We start from the raw sequence: 13,114 nt of genomic DNA on the forward strand, positions 1-13,114 counted from the left end.
GGCATGGGGACTCAAGAGTGCCAGATATAGGATGCTTAGATAATCCAAGCTGTCTTCCTATAATTCACCTGATCTTTTGGACAACACACGAATGTAATGGTATTGTTACAGAGCACTTCCTGTTGTAATACTGCCAGCACCTTAGCAGCAATGCAGGAAGAGTGAGACAGGAGAGCTACACTACTTGTCACTCTGTGGATTGACAGAGCTCTGTGCATATGGCTCAAACACATGCCTGAAGCAATGCTCACCATTCTCCAGCGAGATGTTCATTTGTTTAATGACAAGCAAATGGGACAGTCAGTAACAGTAGAATGGTGGGCCATGAAGGCCACCTTAATTTCACTTTATTTCTTAAAGGCAGACTTTGAACTGGCAGAGCTTGTACTGCCACTGGTGCAAAGCCATCGCCTAGAGATAGTCTCACTTTTGCTGATACCAGACCACGTTGTGGCATGTAGCAGTGTACCAAAAATGGAACTGCGACACGAGCATCAACAGTATAGTAGGTGTGACCATTCCCAACACAGTTGGTGGGTCTGCTGATACAAGCCATCTGCAAAAGGACCCTGACGCTTCAAACATGGCGTTGGGGGTTGTCCTGTTTTAAAATGCCCATTTTACTCTTTCGAATCTGAGGTTGTTCATCTCAGGAACTCCCCCAGCCTTGGGCATAATGACTTCCAGTACAAAAACCAGCTTCAATGTCCATTGCTTAAAACAAGAGGATTGTGCTTGGTCACATTGGGATGGGCATGTGGTTGATTGGATGGATATAGAGAATGATGCACTGCCTACCTTGATGCATGACAAGTATTGCTCCTGATAGCTAAACTCGGGGAGATGCAATTCGTGTCAGGGGTGTCCTACCTGTCTCTCCTGGCACCCCAACCAAAGTCAGAGAGTGTTGAAGCACGAGGCCCTGATGAGAGAGGATTGGGGTTGCATTTTTCTTTTAAGAAGTCATCTCCCGCTCATGTAATGTGGGAAGCTCTGTTAAAACTGCAGTGTTAGTTTTAACTTCAGTCCTTTTTGTTTCCTCAGAAATGTTATCTATGCCAGCCGTTAAAAGATTTTCTGTCTCGTTTGCAAAGCATCCGACTAATGGTATGTTTGCTTCTTTTCAATTATCCTTTACAATCTTAACTTTTTTCACTTTTTTTTTGCATGTTTCTTAAATGCACTTGTGCTTTTTTAAATCTTTTAAATGTCCACTTCAATCTTCCTTTTCTCAATTTTTGTTTTCCACCAATATCCTTTTTTATTTTTTCATTATTTCAGCACTACCACACCAAAATTTTTAATATGATTCAGTGATTCTTTTTTAAAAAAAAGATTCCATACATTTTTAACTCTCTTTAAGTTGATGTCTTTTCCTTTCAATAAAACCTCCATCAGTTCAGAATGGCAATCACACCCTGTCAATCATTCCATTTCACCAGCTGTGAAACTCCAACTGACGACCATTTGCATCTCCTAATTTTACTTCACTGTCGAGTTAACCTTCGGAGAACTTGAACTGTCTTTTACAGGTTTCGGGATACACGGCCAGGTTTTCTATCAAGTGGGTCATTCGGTAGTAAAGGTCACCAATAAGGGTGACATCCTGGCTGAGACCCCATTCTGCTAACTTACTGTGTTCGAGTCATAGAACTTTGGTGGCACAATCTAAAGGGCATCCCATGTGCTGCTGAATCATACAGAGCAGGTTCCATTCCTGCTGCGCGCTGAGTAAGTTAATCTCAGCTGAGGCGCTACGATTGGTATCAGTGATGTCTCCCTAGGAAGCGGGTGAGGGGTAGGAAGTAATCAGCCAGGTCTCCCGCTCCGCATTATAGTCCAGTGAACACCTAATGGAACGTGCATGTCTGTGGATGTTTAGTGGGCACAGGGTCAGGCTCTGATCTATGGGTAACGTAGGGCTTTTGGAGCCTGTGGAACTATACCCCAATAAGAGGCGGTGCCTTCAGGAGAGGAGGGGATTAAAAAAAAAAGAAAAATAATGGAACTTCAAACACAACTTTTGCATCCGGCAGAGGATAAAATCAAACTAACAGTTCACCAAGAGTAGAAATGAAAACTCAGTAATCCATTCAAACCTAACGCTGGTCATTTTCTCTTGCATCCATTTAAGACAAGAGGCAGTAAACATTATATGTTACACACGTGCAACAGCAGCAGTCTCCATCTAATTGATTGAGAAAAATTGGAAAGAATATTTAATATATAGTTGTATATTTGTTCTCGAAGATGGTGGTTAGCTTCTAAACATCACACCAGGCAAGGCAACATGAGCCCATTATCACTTCCTCTCTTCTCATTTAGCCACCCACCATCTTTTCACAATCTACAAGGTGGTTTGTGACTATGTGTCTTATTTTCATTTTCATATATATGCATGCACCAAAGAAAAGTAAAACTTGGAAGAACAATATGCATACTTTTCAATTCTCAAAACAAATTGTCTCGTTCACCCTTTTTGTTGGTGTTTGTTTCTAGAACTTTTTTTTAAAACTCTGTTCCACTCATGAGTCCCAGTGCCCCAGACAACTGTCCCAAGTCAAGCATAGATTTTCTCCAACGAGTTATCACCTTCCCTCCCACCCAATTTTCACCCTTCTGAAGGTGTTGGTCAACCATAGCCTACTAATCATATCCACACTCAACTTCCTCACACTCCCAGCACCTTTCATTGGATTTCCCCATTGCCCACCTCCCTTTCAAAGCAAGGGCCAACTGTAGGGCCTCTACCTCTGCCCTGCCTGAGAATTACTAGCTCAGCAAAGAATCTACTTTGCCCTTATCACTGAGCAATTGGGAAGCTCAGTCATATTTTCAGAAAGAAGCAGTATGTTTTTAAAAATTCACTGCCTATGTACATATTTGTCCCTGCTTATTTGAGACCTATTGGAAGTTTGAGAGTCATAAAAAGCACCCTGTTTATACTGGGAGCTAAGATAGCCTTACTGGAAAAATCACTCTAGGGAGGGTGCAACTATCTTAATTCCCAGATGTATACCCGCGTTTCATATATAGTGAGATCAATATACACCGCATGCAAGGTCTTTAGTTTGCAAAGGAGGGGAACTTAAGACGACATGAACTTCTACATGAAGATTTCATCAAGTCTTAGATACTTGGGCCCATCCCATTTGTCTACAATCGAGAACATGTTCCTTCACCCCCTTTTTGGCAGCACATCTTCTTTGCACTTTAATTGGTTGCAAAAAAGCTTTTCTTTGTTAACAGATAGAGCAGGGTTCTTCCCCTCCAGACCATAAATGAGTTTCAATTTCAATTCAGTATTGAGGCCGACACCCACAGCTTTTGTCAACCGAAGTCGGCCTGCTTGCTTTCTTTCTCTGGAAAGATCACCTACCACGGCGATTAATGGTTCTGGATTGCCTGATGTCTCACAGCTACAGGGTCCGTGTGCGCAATTGACCAAAAAATAAACTCTTGCCTTGAACGAAACTCGCCGACTGTGCCAGAAGGTGGTAGAGCGATTGCTGTATTAAATTGGAAGTGTTCTCCATTGTTAGGAAGGTAACACATTTTCAAGCTACAGGGTTGAGATACACTTAAAGCCCACATGGTGCGCAGGTCAACACACGTTACCTCTGCCCAGTGGTCACTGCAGAATCCTCCAGATCTCACTAAAGCCCAGTACTAGTCCTACATTGTTTTATCAAGATGCTCAATAATTTAAATGTAATGTTTGCATGGCTTAAGATTGAAGTACTGTCCTAGATGACTTTATTTTCTTCATGGAAAAGTAGTTCATATTTTCAGGAGTGTAGTCGTGGCATTCACCAATAAAGTGTATTTTAAATAGGAGATGTTTGGTAGTCCTGGTAACGCCCTCTGCTGACAACTACATATAAGCTTGTTGGCATGACCTCAGACTCTCTTGCTGGGTGAATAGAATTTATCATGCAGAATTTACACGTGTGGGTGTAGCTTTGTTCACTTGCCTCTGGGTCAAAGTTTGTCCTCCCAAGTCCCACTCCAGGACTTGTGTGTGTAAACCAGACTCGCACTCCAGTGCAAGTGAGTTCTGCATTGTCGTGGGTACCATCTTTCTGATGAGATGTTAAACCGAAGGCTCCATCTGCCTGTTCAGATGGACGTTAAAAGATCCTAAGGCACTGCGAAAAGAAAAGCAAGGCGTTCTCCTGGTGTTCTGACAACATCGTTGTTTGTGGGACCTTGCTGACTGAAAGTGACTGCCACATTTGCCTGTATAAGTCAGTACACTTCAAAAGCAGAAGCACTTTGAGACGTTTCGATGACATGATCAGGCAGTAAATAAACGCAAGTATTTTTTTTCTTTCTGATTTCTACTTTAAGAAATATAAATGTGTGTTCCTTTCGGTTGGCTTCAAGACCAGCAGCTCATTGTCTTTCTCTCTTCATCTGGTACATTGTTGTCTTTTGATGTTTCAGATTCTTACAAATGCTTCTTCCTTAAAAAAAAAGAGAAAAACTATGGTGACTGTGTCCTCTTTAATTTTTTTTGGTTGCTGTTTTTACTTTTTGTAACTCTTTCCACTGGTGCCCGTTCTCCAGACCTGCTGGACAATCCGCGCGTGGCGCAGTTGCTGAGGCGATTTTCAGCCGACAACAGTTTCGCACAGAACCTTGCCCTTGACGGTGCCTTGGCCCGGCACCTCCAGCAGTGCTCCTACCACGTCCGGCTCTTCAAGAACTGGCTGATCTCTGGGCAGGATGATATCGACTGCCTCTACGGTATCACCTGCACCTTAGTGCTGCATGGTTGGCTTTGGATGAATCTTGTTTCAGGCCATTGCAGCTATGACGCAGCTTGCAGATCTGGACCCAAGTGAGCTTTGCCAAGACAAGTTGGGGGAGCCTCTTGCTTCCACACATTTTTAGCAGCCTGCAAATGGTGGCACTCCTACAAAACTGCTTGATAGGTTTTGGATTAAGGATAGAAAAACCATTACTAACACAATGATAGAGTATCTTTACAGGTTAAAAGTCAGACTGCACGTCAACTAAAATCACTTCTATTTCACCACTGTGCAAAGACATGTAGATGATTGCCAAAGCCTAACCAAAGGATGCTGATTCACAACAGAAAATAATGGAAATACATGAAAAGATAAGTTAAGGTTTCAGAGGTAGACCCTTCATCAGAATCTGTCACAATCCTGACCGAGGGCCTGCACCCAGGATGCTAAACCTGTCTCTTTATTATATACCCACAGACCCGTTGTGTATTTCCAGCATCTTCTGCTTTCGATTCAGACTTTAGGCACTTGCCGTTTCCTTATCAGAACTCTAATTATTAGCATTTTTTAAAAATTGAATTTTTATGCTGCGATCTTCCGTATTGAAAGTCTGATTTTTAACCAGTGGAAACGATATGCTGTTGTCTGTTGGAGATGGATGTTAAACACACCTGTGTTCGACTCCCTCTGAGACTGTGCTGTGTGCAAGCTACTTGGGGTGTCTGGCGGCAGAGCCTTGCAGCTCATTTTGGCAGCATTTGATCTAAGAGAGCTGAAGTGCTTTTATTCTTTTGTTTTTTGGCCTGGCTTTTGTTTTTCAGTAGGCTTTGAGCTATAACATTTGAAATTAAATGCTAACTGTTGGCAAGGATTTGTTAGTAAGCAATATGGAAACTTTTCCCCATTATCCATCAGCTGTTGCATTGAAACACGTTTTTCTTAAAAGGAAGAGAATGGAATAAAATCTAATGATAAACGACCAAAGTAGAAGAAAACTGCATGGCCCCGCATTTTTTTAAAAGTTGAAATCAATAGTACTTAGCAAAGTGAATACAAAGTAATCACAAAAAAAATTCTACACTAAATCCATTTCAGGCATGAGTTATTAAGTGGAAAGTTTGCTGAGTTTAATTCAAAGCAAATCACTTTTTATTTCTGCACTGGCTGCGCTCCAGCCTGGTAATCGTGACATTGTAGCCTTATAGATGGGAGGATAAGAGCCCAGCATCCATTTAAAGATAAGTCTCTGAATGCAGGTCATGTATTAAGGGTATATGTATTTTTACAAGCTCCCCTGATGGCCTGGTGGTGAAGTTACTGTACCACTGAGCCTTACAGACCAAGAAGCCCCCTGTTCAATCTCCAGAATTGTTTTTTTACTAAGCCAGTTTCAGGCGAGGCTGCAGCTGGCCTCCGTGGTCCTGGGTGGGAGGGGGGGTCAGGGTCAGGAACTTCAATCATAATGATGATAATATCTATCAGGAAAGACTGAACAGGCTGGGGCTCTTTTTTCTAGAAAAGAGAAGGCTTGAGGGTTGACCTAATAGAGGTCTTTAAAATTGACCTCACACCTCCCTTTCTCTGTAACCTCCTCCAGCCCTACAACCCTCAGATCTCCGCGCTCCTTCAGGTCTTGCCTCTTTCACATTCCCGATTTTAATCGCACCACCATTGGTGGCCATGCCTTCAGCTGCCTAGGCCCTAAGCTCTGCAATTCCCTCCTTAAACCTCTCCACCTCTCTCCCCTCCTTTAAGAAGCTCCTTAAAACCTACCTCTTTGACCAAGCTTTTGGTCACCTGTCCTAATATCTCCTTATGTGGCTCGGTGTCAAATTTTGTTTCCTGTGCAGCGCCTTGGGACCTTTTAGTATGTTAAAGAGCTATATAAGTGCAAGTTGTTGTTGATAGGTTCAGAACAAACATGTTCCCACAAAGAAAAAGGATGGGACTGCCAAATCAAGAGCCTCCTGGATGACCAGGAGTATACAGGGTAAGATATGACAAAAAAGGGAAGCTTATGTCAGATACCGAGTTCACAATACCGCAGAAAGCCTAAAGGAGTATTGAAAGTGCAGGGGTGAAATTAAAAAGGAAATCAACAAAGCAAAGAGAGGGCTTGAAAAAAATACTGGCAAATAAGATTGAGGAAAACCCAAAGATGTTTTATAAATACATAAAGAGCAAGAGAATAACTAGGGAAAGAGTAGGGTCCATTAGAAACCAAAATGGTAACTTATGTGTGGAGGCGGAAGATGTGGGTACAGTTCTTAATGAATACTTCGCATCTGTCTTCACAAAAGAGAGGGATAATGCAGAGATTATAGCTGAGGAGGAGTGTGAAATATTGGATGGGATAAACATAGTGAGAGAGAATTATTAAGGGGTTTAGCATCTTTGAAAGTAGATAAATCGCAAGGCCTGGATGAAACGTATCCCAGGCTGTTAAGAGAAGCAAGGGAGGAAATAGTAGAGGCTCTGACCATCATTTTCCAATCCTTCCTGGCTCGAGGCATGGTGCCAGAGGATTGGAGGATTGCCAATGTTGTACCGTTGTTTAAAAAGGGAGAAAGGGATAGGCCGAGTAATTATAGGCCAGTCAGTCTAACCTCGGTGGTGGGTAAATTATTGGAATCAGTCCTGTGTGACAGCAAAAATCGTCATTTAGAAAGGCATGGGTCAATCAAGGACAGTCAGCATGGATTTGTCTGACTAACTTGATTGAATTTTTTGAGGCGGTAACAAGGTGGAGTCGATGAGGGTAGTGCATTTGATGTAGTCTATATGGATTTTAGCAAGGCTTTTGACTAGATCCCACATGGCAGACTGGTCAAAAAAGTAAAAACCCATGGGATCCAAGGGAAAGTGGCATGTTGGATCCAAAATTGGCTCAGTGGCAGGAAGCAAAGCGCAATGGTCAACTGGTGTTTTTGTGACTGGAAGGCTGTTTCCAGTAGGATTCTGCAGTTCTAGGTCCCTTGCTTTTTGTGGTATATATTAATGAATGTAGGAGGCATGATCAAGAAGTTTGCAGCTGATACAAAAATTGGCCGTGTGGTTGATAATGAGGAAGAAAGCTGTAGACTGCAGGAAGATATCAGTGGGCTGGTCAGGTGGACAAAAAAGTGGCAAATGGAATTCAATCCGAAGAAGTGTGAGGTAATATATTTGGGGAGGGCAAACAAGGCAAGGGAATACACAATAAATGGGAGGATACTGAGAGGTGTAGAGGAACAGACGGACCCTGGAGTGCACAGATCCCTGAAGGTGGCAGGACAGGTGGATAAGAAGGCATATGGAATACTTTCCTTTATTAGCCGAGGCATAGAATATAAGAGCAGGGAGTTATGCTGGAACTGTACAGAACACTAGTTAGGCCACAGCTTGAGTACTGCATACAATTCTGGTCATCACATTACAGGAAAGATGTGATTGCACTAGAGAGGGTACAGAGGAGATTTACGAGGATGTTGCCAGGACTGGAAAATTTTAGCTATGAGAAAAGGTTGGATAGGCTGGGGTTGTTTTCTTTGGAACAAAGGAGGCTGAGGGGAGATTTAATTGAGGTATATAAAATTATGACAGGACTAGATAGAGTGGATAGGGAGGACTTATTTCCCTTAGCAGAGGGCTCAGTGACCAGGGATCATAGATTTAAAGTAATTGGTAGAAGGATTAGATGGGAGCTGAGGAGAAACTTTTTCACTCAGAGGGTGGTAGGGGTCTGGAACTCTCTACCTGAATTGGGTGGTAGAGGCAGAAACCCTCAACTCATCTAAAAATTACTTGGATGTGCACTTGAAGTGCCGTAACCTACAGGGTTACGGACCAAGTGCTGGAAAGTGGGATTAAGCTGGATAGCTCTTTTTTGGCTGGCACGGACATGATGGGCCAGATGGCCTCCTTCTGTGCCATAACTTTCTATGATTCTACGTTTCCACTTGTGGGGGAGTCCAAAACTAGGCATCATAAATATAAGATAGTCGCTAATAAATACAATAAGGTATTCAGGAGAAACTTCTTTACCCAGAGAGTGGTTAGAATGTGGAACTTGATACCACATGGAGCAGTTGAGACGAATAGCATAGATGCATTTAAGGGGAAGCTAGATAAGCACATGAGGGAGAAAGGAATAGAAGGATATGTTGATAGAGTGGGAGGAGGCTTGCATGGAGGATAAACACTGGCATAGACCAGTTGGGCCGAATGGCCTGTTTCTGTGCTGTACATTCGGTGTAATTCCAAGGCCTAATTGCTATGCTGTGACACAAGCTGGAAAGTTTGCTTGTGTAGATGTAGGAGGGAAGATAGTATCTGCTAGGCTGTGAGATAGTGGCAGGTACTTGTCACCTGTGGACCTGAAACACAAGGAGTCAAATAAGAAGAATAATTGGGAGATAAAATTAGGAACTGGAAAAAATCATTAGGTCCAATCAGCTTGTCCCATTTTGATAGATCAACACCACTCACTCGACTCTTGCCATATCTCTCAACCTCTGGATCTCTTTCCTGTTCAGTACCTTGATATCGTCTCATAGATCCATTTAGCACATCCACCCGTTTTGGGGTTCCTTTCTTCCGTGTTAATTCTTTTGTCCTTATTCACATGAAACTGCATTTGTCACCTGTTGACCCAGTTATCTGATTAATCCAAATCTTTCTGAATCTGCTGGTATTGTTTTTCATTGCTTGCACTGCCTCCTTTTTCTTTCAGTTTCCAAAATCTTCAAATTCCTTTGGGGAAGAGGGAATGTAACCAGATAAGTCTTGATGAAAAATAAAGTAATATTTAATACCCTTTCTGCCAAAAATGGCGTTGTAAAGCACTAAATAAAGTGACCATGAATATTCTATCAAAATATGACTCACTTCCTCATTAGGTAACTGGGAAATTTTCTTCACTCAATATTCCCAAAAGGGTTTAAAGACTAGTTTACAGGACCCGCAAGTATTTTATTTATTAATCCCTATAGCTAGTAATGTAGAACTAAATTTTCTGCCCATTAACTCCAAATATAAAATTACTACTTTTATTGATCCGATGTTAATGGCGGAGTGCAGAAAAGAAAGCCACTTTAGGAAATCACAAGTTGAGGGATGGCTAATGTGTAATAGCCAGAAAAGTTTCTCTGACCCAGATGGCTAATTTTGAACTCTGTAGCTGGCGCAATGAGCTCCAAGGAGAGGAAAATTGGCTGGTTTAAATGTTTTCTTTCCCCTCTCCCTCTGAATGGAATGGTTGTCTCACACTGTTGAGTGTGAGCAAGTTTCAGGATACCTGAAGTAATAGCATGCCTGGGAACAAACTAGCATGGCTTCTCCATTCATCTAAGTTTAAGAATTGAACGGAGCGCAATGCATTGACTATTATATTTTAGTGCAATTTACCGTTTCTCTGTAAAATTACCTGTTGTCCTAGATAGCTTTCTGGTGAGGAACATCTCGTGCCCAGCCCTGCATATTGCTTTCAGTGTCTTCCCTGCAAATGAATCCCACATTAGACATCTACTCACTTTGAAACCTAAAATATTAAATTATATTAACCTAGTTTGCTGTGCCTCTGGTCTCAAATCACTATTTTACAGCCTGCCACAAAATTTACCTACTCTCTGGATGTTTTTTTAAAAAAAAACTGGTATAAATGAGAAAAACATTTTAATTTGTTCCAATGCTTGCTACATTTGTGATGCATTACACAGCCAAGGACCTATGAAACCGTAGTCTTGAAGGTTGGCCTCCTGTTGTCTATCTCTCTCTCTCTAACCATCTCCATCTCCACCCCAATTTTGTTTCTGTGCAAATTCAAGGATTTGTTTCGTTGACTGTTTTTAAATCACATCATTTATCACGTCTGGTTTTCTGAAGCTTTGAAGCAGACTTGTTTATTTCCAGAAATAAAAATGACCTCCAGCTCCCTCAGTAGCCCTAGGGAGCTCTTGTTCTAATGGCTGTAAGACCTGTGACCTGAGTCGGCGTGCAATGGTTATCCGTTAAAAGTGATCATGCATCACAGCACAACGCAGTTCACTTAGCACCGAATTAGCAATCTCACACAGAGCCCACAGGATGGCTGGTGTGGGGATGAGGTTCACTTCTTGGGATTGTTAGAATTAAATACATATTACATAGAATGTACAGCACAGAAACAGGCCATTCGGCCCAATTGGTCCATGCCGTTGTTTATGCTCCACATGAGCCTCCTCCCACCCATCTTCATCTAACCCTATCATTATACCCTTCTATTCCTTTCTCCCTTGTGTTTATCTAGTTTCCCCTTAAATGTATCTGTTATTCGCCTCAACTACTGCTTGTGGTAGCGAGTTCCACATTCTCACCGATCTGTGTAAAGAAGTTTCTCCTGAATTCCCTATTATTATTATTTATTATTAGATACAAACACTGAAGGTAAAGCATGTCCTGCTTGTAATTTTTGGCAGTGAGCAGTGAGCCATTTGCAAACATCACTGGTCGAGTTGCTGCTTGTGACTCTCACCAAGTATAATCAGTGAGTTTATTTCCTCAATGTGTCTCTTTCCCTCCCTCTCCCTCTTTTACTTCCATTCATTCTCCTCCAGATAGTGAGGATGAGTGAATAGGCGCTGTCGCTCATGGCTTCTTATCCATTTAATCTAGTCGGAAAGTGAACTGTTGGTTTCCAAATTTTGCTCCTACAGTGGAGCGGGCAGGTAAATGAGTGTTTGCTATACAATGCAGGATTGCCACTGCTAAATGCTTCGTCAGAGATAGCTTTGCCAACAGGAGTGCCCAATGGGGGAGGATCTTGAACTCAGAGTGGCTGCTGTTGATGTGTAACTGCAAAATTCCAGCTCACCTTTACAGCAAACTCATTCCCAGGTTCCATCCATGAAAGCATATCTCCTCCATTCTCTTCCCTACACCCCCCCCCCCCCCCCCCACCACCCACCCAGTCTCCAATAGAAACACGCAGGTGAAATCTTCTCTTTAAAAACACCACAATTACTGTGAGCTGATGGGATGCCTGCTGTAAGTGGGGGGTGATTTGTGAATGCAAAAGATTATGCATTCACTAATCTACTCTCACACCAGGGACAACATCGAGATAATTGGTGTTTTTTGGCATTCATTTCGTGTCATCGCTGGAAACAAATTGAGACATCGAAACAAAAAGTGTAGGTGTGACTCTTGCTGATTATAAAGCCCAAGTAGGCCATTGTTTGAATTGGTGTCTCCTGTGAACTGGGCCATTTGTGGTTCAAATCACATTATTAATCTGTTTGTTTACTGGTTGCTTTTTTTTGTGTCGTACTACCAAAGAGGCAGTGAAAGTCGACTAAAATAGTTCCAGTAGTCTTTAGTGAAATCTGCAGTTATATTCATATGGAATAACTTCACAATGTAACTCATGAGAGCTCACCCCTGGCCAAATAAACTATGTTGCATGTGGAATGCGAGCTGGTAATTGTGTAGAAGTGGGTTTGTGGTTTATGATGTATTTGAATAGTTATTTTCTGTTGTATGGTTTTGTTGCTGTCACTTCGATGTCTCTCTAACAGCAGCTTTGGACCGACTGCATGCATGAGGTTGTGAGATGCTGCTATGGCAGACGCGTTTGCATTTGATGTGAGCTAAGCCCGGCTTATCGGATTGTGGAGTGTAAATGGTATGCACCATCACTGACGTGATCATTTTTTTGATTGACTTTCATGTTGCCGTATTTTACTTGACATATATTTATGATCTTGACCTGAGCAGAGTATTGTATTAATATGCAATAAAATCCCAATTCGAGCATTCACTCCTTCAGGTCTTATGGTTGGACTTGGTGATTATTTGCTACTGAGCCTGTGATTAGAGATCTGAGTATGAATCCTGTAAAGTGCAGTATTTATGTGTGTGTGTCTATTATATGAACTATTACACTGTAGCATTTTATTCATCTGTTTTCAAGCACTGTAGATACGTTTTGTCTGACTCTTCGCATTAAGAGTGATGGCAAGCACTGTTTAAATATGGCAAGCACTGTTTAAATATCACAAGCAATTTTCTTTTTTCTCTCTGCGGCACTGTTTTCTTATCTCATCTGGGGCAGTGGTGGGAGGCTGTGTTCAACACCCCTGACCCAGAGAGCAGAAGGATCAACTTAATCACCAAGCATTGATTCTCCCTGTATCTCCACCACGCCTTTGAATGTTGGGCGAGGATAGCATTGGCTCAGATTTCCCCTCATGGTTGAATGGCCTGAAGGTGCTCGCTGTTTGGGCTGACACGTGAAGAATGGTCACTTAGGTGAGATACAGGAATCTGCCACCCGTGGAACCGTACCCTGTAGGGAGTCAAAGTCCCAGGAGAGGAGGAGGGGAGAATATGTTACAAAAAGTCAA

General features: G+C 42.2%; 1 protein-coding gene across 6 annotated transcripts in view; it reads left to right on the plus strand.

Annotated features, from left to right (window-relative positions):
- Positions 1-13,114, plus strand: part of ppip5k1a (diphosphoinositol pentakisphosphate kinase 1a) — a 128,876-nt gene that overhangs the window by 92,043 nt on the left and 23,719 nt on the right. For 2 of the 6 annotated variants that reach the window (XM_067973491.1, XM_067973492.1), the window contains 2 exons: positions 1,045-1,107; positions 4,570-4,749. The exons of 2 other annotated variants lie outside the window; for them this stretch is intronic. In XM_067973491.1, the coding sequence (XP_067829592.1) occupies positions 1,045-1,107; positions 4,570-4,749 (243 nt within the window). The remainder of the gene's footprint in view (positions 1-1,044; positions 1,108-4,569; positions 4,750-13,114) is intronic. 2 more of the 6 variants (XM_067973493.1, XM_067973495.1) reach the window with 1 other exon arrangement.

This window comes from Heptranchias perlo, chromosome 38 (genome assembly GCF_035084215.1).
Source record: "Heptranchias perlo isolate sHepPer1 chromosome 38, sHepPer1.hap1, whole genome shotgun sequence".
Classification (NCBI taxonomy): domain Eukaryota; kingdom Metazoa; phylum Chordata; class Chondrichthyes; order Hexanchiformes; family Hexanchidae; genus Heptranchias; species Heptranchias perlo.